The sequence below is a fragment of the Bos grunniens genome, chromosome 15, assembly GCF_055505025.1.
Source record: "Bos grunniens cultivar Pamir isolate PY7600 chromosome 15, Bosgru_T2T1.0, whole genome shotgun sequence".
Taxonomy (NCBI): Eukaryota; Metazoa; Chordata; class Mammalia; order Artiodactyla; family Bovidae; genus Bos; species Bos grunniens.
Window position 1 is genome coordinate 28,434,200 of NC_141179.1, and position 20,086 is coordinate 28,454,285.

The window sequence follows — 20,086 nt, forward strand, 5'->3', positions numbered from 1 at the left end:
CCCCTGAGTGACACAAACCCAGATACACGGCCCCTCACCCCTGAGTGACACACACCCAGATACACGGCCCCTCACCCCTGAGTGACACACACCCAGACACACAGCCCCTCACCCCTTAGTGACACACACCCAGACACACGGTCCCCTCACCCCTGAGTGACAGACACCCAGACACACGGCCCCTCACCCTTGAGTGACACACACCCAGACACACAGCCCCTTCACCCCTGAGTGACACACACCCAGACGCACAGCCCCTCACCCCTGAGTGACACACACCCAGATATACGGCCCCTCACCCGAGTGACACACACACACACACACAGTCCCTTCAGCTCAAGTGACACACACACACACCCAGACACATGGTCCCCTCACCCTTGAGTGACACACACCCAGACACATGGTCCCTTCACCCTGAGTAACACACACCCAGATACACGGTCCCTTCACCCCTGACACACACCCAGACACATGGTCCCTTCACCCCTGAGTGACACGCACCCAGACACAGTCTCTTCACCCTGAGTAACACACACCCAGACACATGGTCCCTTCACCCTGAGTAACACACACCCAGACACACGGTCCCTTCACCCCTGAGTGATACACACCCAGACACATGGTCCCTTCATGCTTGAGTGACAAATACCCAGATACATGGTCCCCTCACCCCTGAGTGACACATACCCCGACACATGGTCCCTTTACCCCTGAGTAACACACACCCAGACACACGGTCCCTTCACTCCTGAGTGACACACACCCAGACACACGGTCCCTTCACCCCTGAGTGACACACACCCAGACACACAGTCCCTTCACCCTGAGTAACACACACCCAGACACACGGTCCCTTCACCCCTGAGTAACACACACCCAGATACATGGTCCCTTCACCCCTGAGTGACACACATACACACAGTCCCTTCAGCTTGAGTGACACACACACATATCCAGATACATGGTCCCCTCACCCCTGAGTGACACGTACCCAGACACACGGCCCCTCACCCCTGAGTGACACACACCCAGACACATGGTCCACTCACCCCTGAGTGACACACACCCAGACACACGGTCCCTTCACCCAAGTGACACACACCCAGACACACGGTCCTTTCACCTGAGTGACACACACCCAGACACACTGTCCCCTCACCCCTGACACACCCAGACACATGGTCCCTTCACCCCTGAGTGACACACACCCAGATACATGGTCCCCTCACCCCTGAGTGACACCCAGATACACGGCCCCTCACCCCTTAGTGACACGCACCCAGATACATGGCCCCTCACCCCTTAGTGACACACACCCAGACATATGGTCCCCTCACCCCTGAGTGACACAAACCCAGACACACAGCCCCTCACCCCTGAGTGACACAAACCCAGATACACGGCCCCTCACCCCTGAGTGACACACACCCAGATACACGGCCCCTCACCCCTGAGTGACACACACCCAGACACACAGCCCCTCACCCCTTAGTGACACACACCCAGACACACGGTCCCCTCACCCCTGAGTGACAGACACCCAGACACACGGCCCCTCACCCTTGAGTGACACACACCCAGACACACAGCCCCTTCACCCCTGAGTGACACACACCCAGACGCACAGCCCCTCACCCCTGAGTGACACACACCCAGATATACGGCCCCTCACCCGAGTGACACACACACACACACACAGTCCCTTCAGCTCAAGTGACACACACACACACCCAGACACATGGTCCCCTCACCCTTGAGTGACACACACCCAGACACATGGTCCCTTCACCCTGAGTAACACACACCCAGATACACGGTCCCTTCACCCCTGACACACACCCAGACACATGGTCCCTTCACCCCTGAGTGACACGCACCCAGACACAGTCTCTTCACCCTGAGTAACACACACCCAGACACATGGTCCCTTCACCCTGAGTAACACACACCCAGACACACGGTCCCTTCACCCCTGAGTGATACACACCCAGACACATGGTCCCTTCATGCTTGAGTGACAAATACCCAGATACATGGTCCCCTCACCCCTGAGTGACACATACCCCGACACATGGTCCCTTTACCCCTGAGTAACACACACCCAGACACACGGTCCCTTCACTCCTGAGTGACACACACCCAGACACACGGTCCCTTCACCCCTGAGTGACACACACCCAGACACACAGTCCCTTCACCCTGAGTAACACACACCCAGACACACGGTCCCTTCACCCCTGAGTAACACACACCCAGATACATGGTCCCTTCACCCCTGAGTGACACACATACACACAGTCCCTTCAGCTTGAGTGACACACACACATATCCAGATACATGGTCCCCTCACCCCTGAGTGACACGTACCCAGACACACGGTCCCTTCACCCCTGAGTAACACACACCCAGATACATGGTCCCTTCACCCCTGAGTGACACACACATATACAGTCCCATCAGCTTGAGTGACACACACACACACACATCCAGATACATGGTCCCCTCACCCCTGAGTGACACACACATACACACACTGACATACTTGGTCTCCTCACACACACATCCAAACACATGGTTCCTTTACTCTTGAGTGACACACACATATACACACTGAGATACATGGTCCCCTCACCCCTGACACATACACACATACACACACATATCCAGATATATGGTCCCTTCACCCGAGTGACACACACTGAGATACACGGTCTCTTCACCTTTGACACATACACACACCCCCCAGGTATACAGTCCCTTTATCCCTGAGTGACACACACACAAACAACCAGATATAGTCCCTTCACCCCTGAGTGACATACCACACACTGAGATACATGGTCCCCTCACCCCTGACACACACCCAGATATACAGTCCCTTCACCCCTGACACACACATACACACACACACTGAGATACATGGTCCCCTCACCTCTGACACACACACACACACTCAGATATACAGTCCCTTTACCCCTGAGTCACACACACACACACACACACACACACACACATACCCGGATACACAGTCTCTTCACCCCTGAGTGACACACCACACACACACACTGAGATACATGGTCCGGTCACCTCTAAGTGACACACACACCCCCAGATACAAGTCTCCTCACTGCTGAGTCTCTCTTTCTCTCCCTCTCTCTCTCTCACACACACACACACAACGTGAGCACCCGTGCGCTGTGGGACCACTGGGCCCCCTACCTATGGTGACAGTGTAGATGGAGTTGGCATAGCCATCGTAGTTGCAGTTGTCGTTGTGCTGGCCCCCATTGCCACTGGCCACCACAAAGATGCTCCCAAAGCCCTGGCGGCCAGCGATCACCCCGTGCTGCAAGGCAGCCTGAGGAGCAAAACACCCAGGTCAGCTGAGGAACTCACAGGAAGACCCCACCTACCACGCCACTCGCCCTCCTGTCCCCTTCTAGAAGGAAAACAAAAAACCGCAAGGGCATTGGACAAGGGAGAAAGAGACTTAAAGATGGACTTAAGAGGGTAAGGGGGCTATTAGTGGAACAACTGCTTGATGGATGTGCTCTGCTTATCAGAGAAGGTGGGCCAGAAATGCGGAGCTGAGCACAAAATCAGAGCAAAGCACCGCTCCATTCTAAGAATGTCCCCCTCACCCCTTCACCCCAGGGCAGGAGTGCTGTTCCCAAAGGAGCGGTCGGGGCTACAAGGCAGGTCTGGGGGAGGGCGGGAGCACTTCTGGGAATGGGATGACGAGGGTGAACTTGGTCCCCAAGGTCTCCACGGTTCCCAGCTACCTTGCCCAGCTGGTGGGGTCCATCCACTGTCTTCCCGTCATCGTCTGGTCCCCAGCTGTGGAGAGACACCCAGTGGGAAGAGCCAGGGCCAGGCCGTGGCTGCCCACCCAGCCCAGCCTCGGCGGGCCATCCCTCTGCCCCACGCTTCCCCTCCTCCCAAGGGCTCCAGCCCAGGACTCGTGTGATGAAAGGACGTAAGAGTCCAGCCCTCACTCCAAAGTGGAAAACAGAAGGACGTGCTAATGTTCTTGTCCTTGGAAACTTTCCGAGTTCAGGACTACTCTAACCTGCTCCTAAAAACCCCTTCTCAGGTCCCCAGGGAGTACAGAGTGGTGGAAAGGGCTGAGAGGCCACCCCTTCCCCACCAAAGAAGCTAATTCTAGGCCTGATGGCAGAGCACCTGCGAAGGAAGTAGACAACCTGTGTAAGGTGTCTAGGAGTTCTCGGTCCTTTCTCTACATGTGGAGGACGTTGTCTATCTACAGGAGATACTGGCTGGGGAAGAACAGGCTGCCATCGATGCCGCGCCAGCAACCCAACCTCAGCTCCTGCTTATCAGCCACCCCCTTCCTGCCAGATCCACAACCTGGAGCTGCCCCTGGGTGGGGGCAGAGGGGCTTTGCACTGGGTATTCAGCCCAGTTGTGGTAGGACAGGAATCCTAAATTTCTTCCAGAGCATTACGAGTTTATTAAATAAACTCAAGGCGGGATGGAACACTTCTTGTGTGGCAACCTGATCACTGGGGTGACTTGGGGCTTAAGACGGAGAATCCAGAAGCTGGGGGTCTGGAGAAATGAGGGCAGTGGACTTACAGGTTGTACCCCACGGGAGAGCCCCCCACACACCGCTGTTCTCTGGTGGGGGCTTCGCCCGGTGCCCCCGCCTCTGGACCCTTCACCTCGCTCCTGGCTGCGCCTCACCTGCAGCTGTAGATGTCGTTGATCTGGTAGTGTTTATTGAACGCCACAGCCTCCATGCTGTCTGTCAGGGGTCCATCCAGTACCCGGATACCTAGGCAGTGTAGGCCATACCAGCTCCTCAGTAATGCTGGTCTCCTAGATGGGGAGCCGGGTGGTTGTGGGGGCCCCCTGTGGAGACTTAACTTTTCTAAGCGCTCTCGGATCTTTTGAATCTTTATATCACGTGCATGTACCTGGCCAGAAATATTTTCTAATGTAATGCTAAATCTTAGACTTTACGGATCCTGGGGTCTGGTGGGCAGAGGCATAGGCTAGAAGGTAGGGAATCCAAAGTTCCCTTTTTTCAGGCATCCTCTATCTCATAAAACACTGCAGCGATGCCTGACACAGATGGTATTCAACAGATGGTTCTCAGCCCATTGCTCCTCCCACGGATGTCTAGTCTCACCTTCTAAGACGGGGCAGGTCACATCCTGGTGGAGCTCTCAGAAGGGACCTGGGCTCCCTCCCTCTGTAGTCTCATTTACAGAGAGGGCTGCTGTCCCCTGCTGGACTATAGGAGGAATGCAGCCACTCTGTTCCAGCCTCGTAAATGCAGGCTCCAAGCGTTTATGAGAAATCACCAGGAAGGCGTCTGCATCCATTCCCTTCACCCTCTGCCTTGATGGACAAAGACCGAGAGGCCAAGGGGCCATAGAACCACCCCAGTATGGGCCAGGGCCACTCAGCTCTCTTGAAGGGATTGGAAGCAGACAGTGACCATCAGCAGGGGCGGGAGCTAGAGAGCTGGGAGAAGGGAGAGGGGCCTCCACAGACACACGGGATCAAGAAAGAAGGGGAGATGAGGAGGCCATTGGTAAACCATGAAAATACAATATCATGGATAAGTAAAAGGGGCTATCATTACAATGAGCTGAGCACTGATGGGGCATAACCATGATCAGGAAAAGGGAAGTGGGGTCTGAGCAGGTGGCCTTGTACCTCCATCTCTCATCCAGCTCATTTCCACGTTCTTAGCTGTTTTATATAGTCGTGCGTGCTCAGTCGTGTCCGACTCTTTGTGACCCCACGGACCATGCCAGGGTCCTCTGTCCATGGAATTTTCTAGGCAAAAATACTGGAGTGGGTTGCCATTTTCTACTCCAGGGGATCTTCCTGATCCAGGGATTAAACCCACATCTCTTGTGTCTCTTACATTGATTGACAAGTGAATTCTTTACCACTGAGCCACCTGGGAAGCCCTTTTTGAAGTGGGGTTTGCTGCTAAAAACATGTTAGAAACACCAAAGCACTGAGAAAAAATCAATGAGCCGATCTGTCCTGCAGACACCTATTTATAAGTGTACCCTTTGCTTTCTGCTGTGTGTTGAAGGGGAAATAAAGTCGTGTTGGAATTCAAGGAGGAGGGACAGAGGATGAAGACAGCAGTCACAGCAGGGCCGGGGGGTGTACTGAGGCTGGACTGGAGGTACCTGCTATGCGGCTCCCGAACGCTACTCCCACCGCACAGAAGCTGTTGTTGGGCACGGCAGCAATCTCGCCCGCGCACCGCGTGCCGTGGTGGTTGCCATTCTCCAAGTCCGGGTGGGGCATGGGGTCAGGGTCATTAGAGTTGAGGTCATAGCTGCCCTCAGGGCTCTGAAACATGGCAGGGGAGGAGGGGGGGAGATGCCGTCACTCACTGGTTCCAACCGGTCAGCTCTTGGAGCTCAGGGAGAGAGAACTGGGGGTTTGGGGCTCTGAGCCAACACTGCGGGCCCATCTCTGCCAGGCACACAGGCGGCAGAAGGACAGGACACCTAGGGCAAAGCTGAGAAGTGCTGCGTGCTGTGCTGTGCTGTGCCAAGTTGCTTCAGTCGTGCCCGACTCTTTGCGACCCCATGGACTGTGGCCAGCCAGGTTCCTCTGTCCATGGGATTCTCCAGGCAAGAATACTGGAGGAGTTTGCCATTTCCTTCTCCAGGGGATCTTCCTGACCTGGGGACTGAACTTGAGTCTGTTGGGCCTCCTGCATTGGCAGGCAGGCTCTTTGGCGCCAGAAGTGCTATAGCTCTAGGCAAACTTCTCTCTTGGCCAATATTATAGAAATATGCCCAGGAGCTGCTTCCATGGTAAGCCTGGGATAAAAGAGGCTTCCGGCTACTTAAAGGGCAGGCTTTATAGAGGGGGAGGCACTGGGACTTGAGTGGAGAGGGAATTTGCCTAGGGCTACTCCTTACTTCCCAGGGCAGGGAGTGGCAGCAGGATCCAGGAAGTATCTCTCTGCTGAGCTGGAGCCTGTGATCTAGCTGCCAGGCACAAGGCTGCCTGGGGGAGAGGAGCAGATGAAGAGCAGCATCCTACCTCCGAGGCCCTTCCCTCTGGCCCAGTGAGAGGTCACTGGGAAAGGGAACAGGCCTGAGGCAACATCAAGAATCAGGTAAGGCCAGGGGGCGGGACTGACTCCAGGGCCACTCACGTAGTTGGGGGCGATGTCCTGGATGGTGTGCTCCACGCCGTCGTCCACGACCACCACGGTCACCCCGCGCCCGGTGACATTGCGCTCCCAGACACCCGTCACATTGATGTCCCTGCCGGGGCTCCGCCGGTTATTCTGGGGGAGAGACGGGGTCAGGAACTGCTCTCTGAGCCTTGGGAGTCCAGTGATGCACAGCACAGCCCATAGGGAGACAAGTATAGCGAGCAGCCCCTTCGTACTCTTGGCCTCTGTCAGGGGGCCAGAGAGAGGGATGGACAAACAGGGGTAGGTGGGGACGGAGCCAAGGAGGGAACCTGTGAGAGCTCTGCCACAGCCCAGGTGTCCAGGAAAGCTTGGCATCACTCATGGGCAACAAGGGTGAAAGTGACTAGGGTTAAGGGCTGGGTATTAATATGCCGTATGATATACACTGGGGCTTCCCAGGTGGCACTAGTGGTAAAGAACCCACCTGCCAATGCAGGAGACATAAGAGGCACAGGTTCAGTCCCTAGGTTGGGAAGATCCCCTGGAGGAGGGCATGGCAACCCACTCCAGTATTCTTGCCTGCAGAATCCCATGGACAGAGGAGCCTGGTGGCTACAGTCCATGGGGTCACAGAGTAGGACGTGAGTGAAGCGACTTAGTATCCACTGCACGCATGATATACATTATATTAACACTGTATAATATAACATTACTAGCTAACCCCTGCACAGGCATGATATACATTATATTAACATTGTATAACATAACATTACTAGCTAACCCCACACAGGCATGATATACATTACATTCACATTGTATAATATAATGTTACTAGCTAACTCTTGTAAAGTGTTTCCCATGTGTCCAGCACACATACATTAGTTCACTTAACTGTAACCATTGCCCTCTCCATTAACAGAGAGGTTAAACAGTGCGCCCAAAGGCACAGGCTAGTCAGTGGCAGGCAGCCCAGGCGGCCTGGCCCCAGCACCCGCGCCGGGCACTGCAGTCCTCTGGCTCTCTGAGAGTGAGCACAGAGCACGTGGAGCCCGAGGATGAAGCCTATCATCGAAGCCCACAGAAACGTCTCCTCAAGCAAAGGATGGGAGGCCCCTGAAGAGTTAACACAGACAAATGCCCACAAGCACCGGGTACCCCTGCCCTAGCTGTCTGAAGCTGGAATCGGCAGGGCTGGACTCACCAGGTGCCACTGCTGCGGGTACTTGGGGTCATTGAAGTGGACGCCACGCTTGGTCCGCTTGAGCAGCCTCTGTTCTGAGTGCCAGCGCACAGCTTCGTGCCTGGCCAGCACGGCCTCCACCTGCTGCCGGATGGCCTTGACCTGCCGGGCCTGGTGATGCCCTGCTGGCTGGACCAAGAGGTAGTGCCCCTGGAGCTCCCCGATGCGCCCTGCGTTCATCAGCCCCGTCGCCTGGGCCAGAGCATCTGCCCGCCGTTCCAGCGACTCCTCTGCTCCCTCGCCTTCCGGACCATCCAGACGCACTGCCCAGCTTAGCCCCCTGGGGCCCTGGGCCCTGGGCCCACCTGCCCCCACCAGGCCCATAACCCAGGGAAGCAGTAGGAAGAGCCCAGCTAACTCCAGCCAGAGGCCCGTGGGCAGGCCCAGGGGGGCATCTGAGTGTGGCACTTTCTGCCTCCCTTTCGGCATCAGAGCAGTAGGCTGCAGACAAAGAGAAGGACATCAGAGGTAAGACAGCTGATAACAGCAGGACTCTCAGGGGGCGACCAAGCACCAAGGTACCATACCCGGAGACTCCTAACCCATGCCTTTTAAATCATTAAACGTGTGATCTTCTCTTTTCATTCACATTGATCTCTGACCAACAGGGATAAGCCCCTGGAGGGAGTGGGGGGCCAGAAGTAAGCCTAGTGGGTCCCTCAATGGCATGATTGTCATGAAACAATCAAGCAGGAGGTCCAGGTGCTAACAGGTACCACACTGCTCTTCCCCACTGTTGCCATCTTGAGCTCAGAAGTCATATCGCTCCTGCCAATTCCTGGCAGCTCCATGATTGTTCTTTAGAAGAGACCCTCCTCCCTTCTTCAGAGGGGACAGAAATCTTTCCCCAGCTGACTTCTCAGACCCATCCGTGGTCTTGAGGGCTAACTTCCCACAGTGGGGCCCCATTCCCACCTGGACTCAGAGTGAGGCTGAGCTCCTGGTCTGGTTAACCACCTCACGCTCATTTTGTGCAAATGGAGAAAAGGCATTTTCTTCCGCTGTGAGTAGCGGTGACTCCCAGCACAGACTGCAGACCTGTACACCCCAAGAAAACAAGAAATGCTGTCCTCCCAAACCCAGTGGAGCAAGCAGAGGCTAGCCAGGAACCCTGGGATCTGTGACCAAAGAAACTGCTAATGATCACTTGCAGGAATCTCAAATAGGTCACAGACTGGAACCAAAGTGGTATAGTAAGGCCAGATGGGTACAAAACCCAGAAACCCTACTTCTCATCCTAAACATCAGGCCATCCTCTTCTTTTTTTTCCCTAGATGCTGAGAGGAGGGCTTGAACTCTTACTCAAAACTTCTCTTGAAAAAGTAGATAGGGAACTTGCCTCCTGGTCCACTGGCTAAGACTCTGCTCCCAATGCAGAGGGCCTGGGTTCGATCCCTGGTCAGGGAACTGATTCCACAAGCAGCAACTAAAGATCCGGCATGCCACAGCTAAGACCCGGTGCAGCCAAAATAAATAATAGATAACTAAATATTTTTTTAAAAAAAGAACAAAAAAGTAGGTAGGACTGCTTCTTTAGAAGTCTGGGTGGTAGCTCATTTCCTGGTTTCTGTACCTGTGAAGGACGCCAGGGGAAATAAGAGTAGGAGGAGGCGGGGGGAAAATGGGGAAAAGCTCAGAATGCAAACAAAACTGAACAGGAATAAGAGGCAAGTGGGTGGGGTGGGGATTGGAAAGCACCACTGTAGGGCTTCCCTTAGTCACTAGCTCAGCAAGTTGTCTGTGAAGTGTTCTAAACCTGGAACTGCCACCCATGGCTTGACAGAAGGGCCAAATTAGTGGGCAAATGTGGGGACAGGGACAGGTGACTGGGCCGTGGGACAAGTGTGTCCCTACTGGTGGCTGAGCTCCTTCAGAAGCATCTGCTTTCTAGTGGGCTGGGGAGCAGGGGGTCACCTTGAGGCAGGGCTTAGTACCCGCACACATACCCAAGTGGATCAGTCTGAAAATATGGGTATTGTACACAAGTCTCTTTGGAAAGGGAGAAGGGAACCTCCGCCACCTAACATTTCCTTCCCCAGATCCACATATCTCCTTCTCTCTTAGGTTCCCAGGAAAATACCTCCCTGCCCGATGGCACCCTACACTGTCCCAAGACACTCAGGTGTCCTTCCCAATCTGCAGGCCTTACTGAAGCAAAAGAAAATTCTTGTAAGATAAGTTGATAGCGACCCAACTGAGCAAGGCTCCTTCCGTCTCAGAGGAGCCCACAGATTTCAGGAAGACAGGAGAAACCTGACCACCACATCCTCCAGTCCTTCTGGCAGGGCAGGACTTGACCCCGCAGCTCACCTCCACCCTCGGCTTTTGGGAAAGAAACCTTAGCTATCATCTGAAAGCAGATCTCAACTTCGCCCCAACTAACTAGGCGTGTCTCTACAGCTCTTAGGTGCCAAGGAGGGCAGCCCGAGTCCAAGATTCCTGTTCCCAAGAGGCTGTCTTCCTCCTCCTCCTCTTGGGAAGCTCGCAACCTCTACAACCTGTTCCTAGAAATCAGGCTGCCTGCCAGAGGTCAGTTTCATCGACCGCTGGCCTCCAATGCCCGGTGCAAAGGGCCCCCTTCTCCTCAGAGGACCCGCACGATCTTGGAATCCTGGACTCCGTGGCCCCTTCTCCCTGGGCTCGCGCACGCGGGGAATGAAGGCACCCTCTGGGCAGCTCGCTCATTCTCAGACAGCGGCAGCAGCCGCCCCCACCCCCAGTTCTAGAGCACCCGGACTTCCAATGCCCCGCCCCCACCAAGTTCCCAACTCACCGGCCCGGCCGCCGCCGCCGCCCGCCTGCGGAAACTCGCGGCTCCGCGGGAGCCCGAGAAGCCGGTGACAGCAGCATCACTTCCGCCCGGCGGCGCAGCCAATCAGCGGCGGGCCCCCGGCCGGGCCGAGAGAGCGGCCAGGAGCCGCCGGCGACGTTGTGGGGGCGCCGGGGGCGGGGCGGCTTCTCCGGGCGTCCTCCGCTGAGGAAGCAGCGTGTGCGGCGGCTGGCCCACCGCCCCGCGTCCTCGGGGCACCTGCAGAAGCTACCCTCTCCATAAGGCCGGTCCTCTCCCTCATGGCGTCCTCTGGACAAGGCATCTCGGTTGAGACCTTTAAAACAACACTTGTTCCTCTTCTCTCTCTGACCGCCATGACCCTGACTCTTGCCTGATAACCTTCCTAGAGAGGGGTTCTCCCTCCGCCAGGTCTCAAGTCCTTCTCGCGGTCGCCATCTCTCAAGTCCCTGCGCCCGGGCGGAATCCACTAGCATCTTAGCGCGAGGGACGGTTTCCGCCAAGTCCGTGTCCCCCCGGTCCCCAACCCTCGGCCCCGACCGCGCCGACTCCGGCCGCCAGGGGGCGCCATCTGCGGCGGCGCGGGTGCCACCGCGGCCTCTCCTCTCCGGGGCCGAGCCTCGCCCCCCGCCGCTCGTGCCGCCGGAAGTGGGAGGTGTCGCGCGCGCGGGCCGGCGCTCGACCCCTCCCCCCCAGGTTCGACCGCCCCCTCCCCCCCGCTCCGCCCGCTCAGGTGCGTCCCGTCCCTCCCCCGTTCGCTCCCGGGGGCGCGACGCGGGAGGTGTGTGCGGGGCGGGCGCGCGGGCGAGGGGCTGCGGCGCGAGGGGCGGGGGTCGAGGCTGCGGGGGGGGTGGGGTGTGTGTGGAGGGAGTTGCGGGGACGGGCATGGGGGTCCCGGCCTAGAAGTGGGACGCGGGGTTGGCAGCCTGACCGGGGGGCCGAGGGCAAGGTGCGAAGGGGGCTCTGGCCGGAGGGATCGGCCGGTAGGGCCAGCCCTGCTGTGGAGGGCGGCCAGGACCACTCGGCGTCGCTTCCCCCCATTGTCCCTTTCGCGACCGTCCCCGGATCTCCCCCGCTGACCCGTCGCTCTCGGCTTCGCCGTCTGATCGCCGCCGGGTTGCGGTGCGAGGCTCCCCTTGGCCTCTTCGACCTAACGCCCCCCGCCCCGGCCGCAGCCTTCTACCAGATGTCCCCGTCCCCCTCCCCTCTGCGGCTCTCAGCCACCGAGTTGCACGTAGGACCCGTGACCTGTGGTTTTGCTGACCGGGCGCCGGGAACCCCCGGCCCGGGCTCCGATGGGGCAGGACATTTTGCACCTGTGAGAACAGTAATGGCGATCTGGGGCCCGTTTTTCTCCTGGAACCCTCGTATGATGGGGAAAACTGAGGCACAGGGGGACGATAGCCTGGGACTTAAGTGTTGACACAGGCCAGCCTCCATGCCTGCCCTATGCTTTCTTCGCGGGTCAGGGATGTACCTGGGATGCTATTAAAATAAAAACGAGATTTAAGCTAACCTTATGTTACACTCCCTCCTCCCATATTCTTTTTTATCTTTTCACCATAGAAGGCCATGAATTTGTCCTGCAACATAAAGGATGACCTTTTGATCTAAAAAAGGCCCCTGTCCCACTTCCCTTACTTGGATTACTGTTTTTCAGCTTCTCATTTTCATGCTGGAGTAACTGAGATTCTCATACTCTTTTGCACCTCCAGTAACTGAAGAGTGTACTTTCCGCAGTCAGTGGTTGTCAAACTTTTCCCATCTGTGGGGAACACAGAGTAAAAGATACTTGGATTGCCCAATTAAATACTATTTTTTCTCTCCCACAAGAATACTTCCAGAAAACGTATATTAATGGAGAATGCTTTTAATGTGACAGGCATAAAATGATTTTAAAACATAAGATACCATTGATATTAGGCCCCAAATCACATCTATTGTAAATGATATTAAGCAAGGTAGGTATGTGGATCATTTGGAGGATTCTCACAGTCTGTGAGACTGCATTTCTCCTAAACTGAAAAAGCTTTGCACAGGCATATATAGTGTTGTTTACACACACACATATATGTGTGTGTAATATATGTAATGATATATATAATGATGTTTGAGGATTGATGTCCCTTGGGGCCTATTGCATGCCATGGCTCTTTTTATATCCTGTTGAGGAATACTCTGAAGTATTTTCTCCTGGAGCCCAGCTTTTTCTTTGTGTTTCTTTCCTGATATGATTCTGTATGGACATTCTGTCTGTATGGACATTCTGATGGGGAAAGATACATTTGTTTTGAAGTCTTGGAACTTGTAGCTGTAATTTGTTTCTGAATGTGCAGAGCACGATGGCAGCATCTGAGGTAGCTGGCGTGGTGGCCACTGCTCCCAATCCTCCGGAATCCTCTTCTAGTGTCTGTGCTTCCAAACCAGATGAAGGTCCCCCAGATGGTCTAAGGTAACGTGTGGACTCCTGACTGGGTAGATTTCGTTTGGGTGAGGGGCTTTGGAGATGGGCTTCTTACAGAAGTGTAGTTGGTCTTTCCCCTTTTTGGCTCTAGAGGCCTCGATGAAGCTTTTTTAAAAGTAGGGACTGTCTGATCTATATTTGTATATTTGGTACCCCTCATAGTATCCGACACTCAGCAGGCATGCTAATTGTTTGTTGAGTAAATAGATTAGAATACAGCTGGTCAAACTTATTTGAAAATGCAAATATTTCCCAACTTCTCCTACATGGACTGTTTATTTAACTATATGTTTATATATTGTACCTGTATATTGTGTGTGTGTATATATATATATACACACACACACACTTAGTACATATGTATGCTTTGTATATGTATATGCACATGGATCTACATTTGTATTATAGATAAATAGATAGCTTTGTTAGTATGACTTACTACTTCATGTGTGTAGTTTGCCTTCCAACTAAACTCTTTGAAGACTGGAATTATGGTTAACCAGCCTTGGCATTTTATAGTGATTAAACCATTGTTATGTATAATGTTGTACTAGGTTGGCTACCTCAACACTTTTGTACAGTACATAGGACCTAATGCTATAGAGAACAGTGTCCTAGCAGCTCTGTATGTGTTAATACATTTAATTCTCCTAACAATCCCAGGAGGTAGGTGTTAATACTATTATTCCCATTAACAGGTGAGAAAACTAAGACAGAGAGACGTTAGTAACTTGCCCAAGGTTACCATGCTGTGAGTCAGGATTTAAACTCAGGCTTGTCTGACTCCAGTGTACTTAATAAATAGCTATTTAAATGAAGAAGAGAGGTTTGTTAGTGGATAATGGGGACAGGAGTTAAGTAAAACCTCACCATAAACTCGCATCTTCATTTTATAAATAGTGCACTTCCCTGGTGGTCCAGTGGTTAATAAGACTCTGCCCTTCCAATGCAGGGGGCATGGTTTCAATCCCTCGTCCCACATGCTGCACGGTGCAGCTTAAAAAAAAAAAAAAAAACAGGCACATACTACTAGTAATAATAATAGCAGCTAAGGTTTATTGAGTGTTTACTGTATGCCAGAACTAAACACTGCAGATGCTTTATCTCATGTAATCCTCACAATAATCCCTATTAGGTAGGTAATATTATTTCTGTTTTGCAAATGGAGTTAAATAACTTGCCCAGAGTTAAACCACTAGTAAATAGCAGTCAGGATTCACGCCTAGTTACTGTGTCTGTCCAAATTTATAATTTGTGTCCCCGTAGCCTGCTTGATCCCAGCGAGGAGTCAGCAAAGAGCGTTTATAAAGATTTTCATTTTACAAGATGTTCTCTGTTGTTTTATTTTGAACAGTAGGTACTATTTTGTTGTTGTGTTTGTTTGTTTTTGAATTTTCTAGAACAGTAGGTACTTGAGGAAAGAAAGGCATAATGACCTAAAGCCTCAGTCAGTGCTGGTTTGGAGTCCTTAAGGGTATCGGCGGACAGAATCAGTTTTAATTTTTCTAATGGCAAAAGAATTTAATGCATATATAGTCATTATTATTGGGTGAAAGAGTTGTGAATGTTGGATGTCCTTATAAATAGATTTTGAAGATCTCTCTTAAAAACAGTATGTTAATGGTTGTGGCAATCATAAAAACAGTTTTTCCAGTGTTATACATGTGTCATCTGGGATAAAATTTCTACTGGCAGCTTCAATTTTGGATTCAAAATTGTCTGTACTTCAGGCAACATGAAGTAGTGATGCTGTGCTCTAGAAAGCGGTTGAAGAACCTAAAAAGTGGTTCTGGTCAAAGATCTGTCTAGGGAATTTGAGTGTGAATTATTTTTGTGAAACGAGAGCAGAATAAAAACAGTTTCCAAATTAATATTTTATTTATTAAAAATATTATGTGTAACAAAAGTAGTACATGTACTTAAATGAAATAGTCTAACAGTAGGCTATTTCATCTGCATTCCCCCAAATTATTAAATTTGACACCCCCCAATTTCTGGGTCCCCAGAGTCATTCATGTGTGATTATTTATTGTGGACTGTCTCCAGAACCCAGATTCTTCACCACTGTGCTATACTCTGTGTGTGTGTGATCAAAATTACTGAATGGAAGCTAAGTTCCTTTTCATCCTGATAATTTGGAGGGGCTTGTATAGGCCAGTCTTGTTCTTCTAGTGGTTGTATTAAAAGTCTTATATGTTTCAGCCTCTTTAAGACTGGATGAAGAGTGAAACTTTATCTTCTGTTTTCATAGCCCCAAAGACCCTGCACAGAAGCATAAGAACTCGCCTCTGTCGAGTGTAAGTAACCAAACGATAACCAAGGAGAATAACAGAAATGCCCATTTGGAACACCCAGAGCAGAATCCTGGCTCATCAGCAGGTGACACTTCAGCAGCGCACCGGGCGGTTTTAGGAGAAAACTTGATAGCCACGGCCCTTGGTCTGTCTGGCGGTGGGTCCCAGTCTGATCTGAAGGATGTGGCCAGCACGGCAGGAGAGGAGGGGGACACGTGCCTCCAGGAGAGCCTCCACCCCGCCACTCGGTCTCTTAAGGCAGGGTGCCATACAAAGCAGCTTGCCTCCGGGAATTGTCCTGAAGAGAAGGCCCCACAAGCCTCCATCCTAAAGGAAGGGAGCAGGGACCCAGGCTTGGAGTTCCCACCTGTGGTGCCTCCAGCAAATGGGGTTGAAGGAGTCAGAGTGGATCAGGATGATGATCAGGATAGCTCTTCCCTGAAGCTTTCTCAGAACATTGCTGTCCAGGTCAAGTATCAAGTTTCTACTACTAACATGGAATTCGGGCTTTTAATTTAATTTTTTTTTTTTTTTGGAGGGCAGGAGATAATTCTTCCTAGTTGGTGGAGAACTGCTCTGTCTCTCTCTCTCTTTTTTTTTACTGGCAACTCTCATACTACTCTCATATGGTGCTCTGTGATAACTTCATTCTGTTGTTACTGATGTTCCATAAGTAACAGCCAGTATCTATCATGGCGACTAGGAACTTCATGACCTACATACAATCGCTTGCACTGAGTAACTGATGAGCGTAGGTCATTAGCATTCTTATTTCTCATCTTCGCACTTGCAGGAGGAATCCTTGTTTATTCTCTGACCTACATCTTAAGAAGTACAGTGTCTCCTGCCTTCTAGTGACTGATATGCTTTATCATAGAAAGAAGAATGGGCACAATAAGTTGTAGGAGGCCAAAATTCTTGTTTCAGCCTTGGGGTTGTCTTCGCATCAGTTGTTGGGTCTCGTTCAGGTTATTTTGTGGGATAAGTGCTTAATGTAGCATGGATGTCAGAGGGCATTTGCCAGAGCTACAGTTCTCTTGCTGTGAAGCTGATAAGGAGAAAGAACAAAAAGTTAATTTCTCTGTTACTTGTGACAGATTTCTCAGTGAAAGGGCTATATAATTCTGCCTTTTAAAATGTCTCTGAACAGTTCTGAATGTAATTGTTTCTTTCTTTATAGACTGACTTTAAGACAACTGATTCAGAGGTAAACACAGATCAAGATATTGAAAAGAATCTGGTGAGTAGTTAAACTGTCATTGTTGGTATATGAAACTGTTAATGCGGAAGATCTAGAGTCACATCATCTCAACTGGAAAAGGCGCAGGAATCTCCTTTATAAAATCCCTGACAGATGATCAGCTAACTTCTGCTTGATTACTTCCAGAGATGGGACGCTTACTACTCACAAAGCAACATACGCATTTAGAAAATAGCTCTTACTGTTAGATCTTATTATGGGATGAGAACAGAACCACTAAAGCTTCTTGTTATAGTTCTCTCCTGAGCTACATAGAGTAAATCTAAAATGTTTTACTTGTTAGCCCCCAATATAGTCAAAGTGTTTTTTTTTGTTTTTTTTTTTTAATGCCTTTTCCTCCTACCTTTCAGGTCTGAACCTTTCCAGGTGAAATGTCCCCAGATGTTTTTAATAGTCTTCTTTTCTTCATATATTTTTCAGCTTTTCATCATCCTGACTTCTTTTCCACCTCGACAGGTTCCATCTTCTCAATGTTTCTTTTAAAATGTGATCCTGAGAGCTAATGCACAGACAGTATAATTACTCCACAACACAATGGGACCCTTGTTCTCTCTCTCATTCGAGACACCATTTCTTAAGCTGACAGCAGTTTGTTTTGGCCATCTCATCACACCGTTGAGCTTGCACTCAAACTTCATCATGTCTTTTTCTCATGTATTGTTTAGTTGTGTCTTCTTATTTTATTCCTAGGTAATTGGTTTTTAAAACTTAGAGAGCTTCACATTTATTTTTGTTAAAGTGGTCCCCTTGATCTGTCCCTGGCATTTTGTGGCAAAAACTTCTACCTTGTATGTGTGGGAATATCTGAGCGTATATTTTTAAAAGGAAGGATAATGTGCAGAAAGGCACCCTTGGTTCAGGAAGAGGTCTTTAGGATAAGATATGTTAGTTGAGTGGAAATAAGGAGGAAAACCAGTTAATATTTTGTTGTTTGTTTGTCTTTGAATTTTCTAGAACAGTAGGTACTATTGAGAAAAGAGTATATAAGAGGAAATAAAGAAGATATTTGGCACAAGTTAAAGAAATTGAGGGGCAGATGGAAAGAAGTCAGTTATTGGAGTGTGTTAACCACATGAGGCCAATAAAAACTTTTAAATAGAGAGAGCAACTCAGGAGTTATTTATAACAGGCAAGTAAAAAGATACCAGAGATGAGAGACCTGATGGCCGTGTGCAAGCTGAGAATGAGGCTAGAAGAGAACCTCCAAGGGGAGGAGGAGAAGTTGTCTTTTCTTGAGCGCTTACTCTAGGCACTTTACATGTAGTATTTATTTGGCTCCCACAGTTGTAAGGTGGAGTTGGGATATCCCGACTGTATAGCAATTGAAGAGGCCAACTTAAGAAGTTGCAGATAAGCTTTACATCAGTCTGAAAAGGGTAGAGACTGGCAAGCCATTGGACTGAAAGAGGCCCAGGGTTGTGGTCTCTTTGGCTGTGTTTTTATAGGTGGTGATGTGGGCCAGATGCTTTATAAAAGGCAGTGAAACTAGTCAGGTATTAAGCTGGATGGCGATGCAGGAACTTTGCTCTTGTTTTATTTGCTACCCTTTTCATGCACTTGCAGTAATTGCCCACTGCCTGCATTTCAAATTGGGCCTGTGGGCTCTCAGAACCAATTAGCCACCAGTGAAACAAAGCAGCAGTGTGTAACCCTTTGGCTTGGAGAAGAACTGGATCAAGTAGTTTCCTCTACACCTCTAAGTCATCAATTTGCACGTACTAATAGTGTGTCCTTGAAACTTCTTTCTGTGAAGACTTGAGTTCTTTTTTTCCCCATCCTGTGTTATATATAAAGATGCATTATGGACAAAAAAGTTTCCATAAGAAAGTAAAGAGAGAAGAAAAGAAAAGAGTGCTCGTATTTACTAGTTTCATCAGTTAGTTCTTAACATTTTTTTTTCAACCTTTTCTTGGGTTAAGATCTTTCAGAATCTTTTGAAAACTCTGAATTCTCCTCTCAAAAAATTTTGTACACACCTATCCATAGGCCTCAGGTTCGGAAAACCTTTAAAGTTATGATGCTAAGGAGTCATCTGTTTAGGGAGCCTTAGTCACATTTCAGCACCTGGACTAAGGGCTAGCTTATCCCAAAGCTAAAATCCCATCTTGAAAGCTTCTGATTTGTTTTGTTTTTTGTCATAGGGTGATAAGTTTCCCCTCATTCACTTCTTTTTCTTTTTTTCCCCATTCACTTCTAAAACCTTTCTTTTCTTTGAAAATAGTTATCATCTAGTGAATGAATTCAGTTTAATGCTCTAAGTTTTACATGGGCTGCTGCTGCTGCTAAGTTGCTTCAGTCGTGTTTGACTCTTAGCGACCCCATGGACTGCAGCCTACCAGGCTCCTCCGCCCATGGGATTTTTCAGGCAAGAATACATGGGCTACCTTGTACCAAATGTGTTTAAATTGACCCTCTAAGTTTTAGTGTTCCTGTGAAAGCTAACCATTACTTTTCTTGATTTACTAATGTCAGGGAGGCAGAGCTGAACTGTGGCCCTTAAAAGCTTTACTTCTGCTCCTACTTTATGTGAGAACTTGCCAATTTGCCCGATCTGAATTGCAGGTCACCCAGAGCACTGGTGGGTTTGTCAGTTTTTAGTGGTGATGACCAGTAAGGAATCCAGTTTCTGGATGCATTTTGAGTAAATGATCTGTTCTTTGTTTTTGCTCATTCTTCTTCTTAATAGATGATAAAATACCTTATTCCTCTTATACTCTAGAGCAGAGAAATAGTTTATATAAGAATCAGTTAGTAGAGCTCTTAGGCTTTCTAGGTGAGCTGGGCTCTTTTGTAACTGCTCCCCTCTGCTGTTGTAGTGTGAAAGCAGCCAGTAAACCGTCGGGTATGGCTACATTCCTGGAAAACATTTACTTAAAAAATCCGACGATG

At 50.4% G+C, this 20,086-nt stretch overlaps 2 protein-coding genes across 11 annotated transcripts in view; one reads left to right on the forward strand and one right to left on the reverse strand.

The window, feature by feature from the left end:
* PCSK7 (proprotein convertase subtilisin/kexin type 7) overlaps positions 1 to 11,218 on the reverse strand; it is a 30,520-nt gene extending 19,302 nt beyond the window's left edge. For 2 of the 3 annotated variants that reach the window (XR_015141880.1, XM_086339384.1), the window contains exons 1-8: positions 11,164 to 11,218; positions 9,306 to 9,428; positions 8,352 to 8,831; positions 7,166 to 7,300; positions 6,180 to 6,345; positions 4,708 to 4,798; positions 3,786 to 3,840; positions 3,223 to 3,361 (exon numbers count right to left, since the gene is read on the reverse strand). Coding sequence is in view for 2 of the 3 variants with exons in the window: in XM_086339384.1 (XP_086195510.1) it covers positions 3,223 to 3,361; positions 3,786 to 3,840; positions 4,708 to 4,798; positions 6,180 to 6,345; positions 7,166 to 7,300; positions 8,352 to 8,819 (1,054 nt within the window). In the remaining variant the exon portion in view is untranslated. The remainder of the gene's footprint in view (positions 1 to 3,222; positions 3,362 to 3,785; positions 3,841 to 4,707; positions 4,799 to 6,179; positions 6,346 to 7,165; positions 7,301 to 8,351; positions 8,832 to 9,305; positions 9,429 to 11,163) is intronic. The other variant, XM_086339385.1, reaches the window with a different exon arrangement.
* A 50-nt stretch (positions 11,219 to 11,268) lies between these two features.
* RNF214 (ring finger protein 214) overlaps positions 11,269 to 20,086 on the forward strand; it is a 51,569-nt gene continuing 42,751 nt past the window's right edge. The window contains exons 1-4 of one of the 8 annotated variants that reach the window (XM_086339388.1): positions 11,269 to 11,486; positions 13,515 to 13,630; positions 15,894 to 16,404; positions 17,117 to 17,176. In XM_086339388.1, the coding sequence (XP_086195514.1) occupies positions 11,460 to 11,486; positions 13,515 to 13,630; positions 15,894 to 16,404; positions 17,117 to 17,176 (714 nt within the window). In that variant the 5' untranslated portion in view covers positions 11,269 to 11,459. Of the gene's footprint in view, positions 11,960 to 13,514; positions 13,631 to 15,893; positions 16,405 to 17,116; positions 17,177 to 20,086 lie in introns of all 8 variants that reach the window. The other 7 variants (XM_086339389.1, XM_086339386.1, XM_086339390.1 and 4 more) reach the window with 7 other exon arrangements.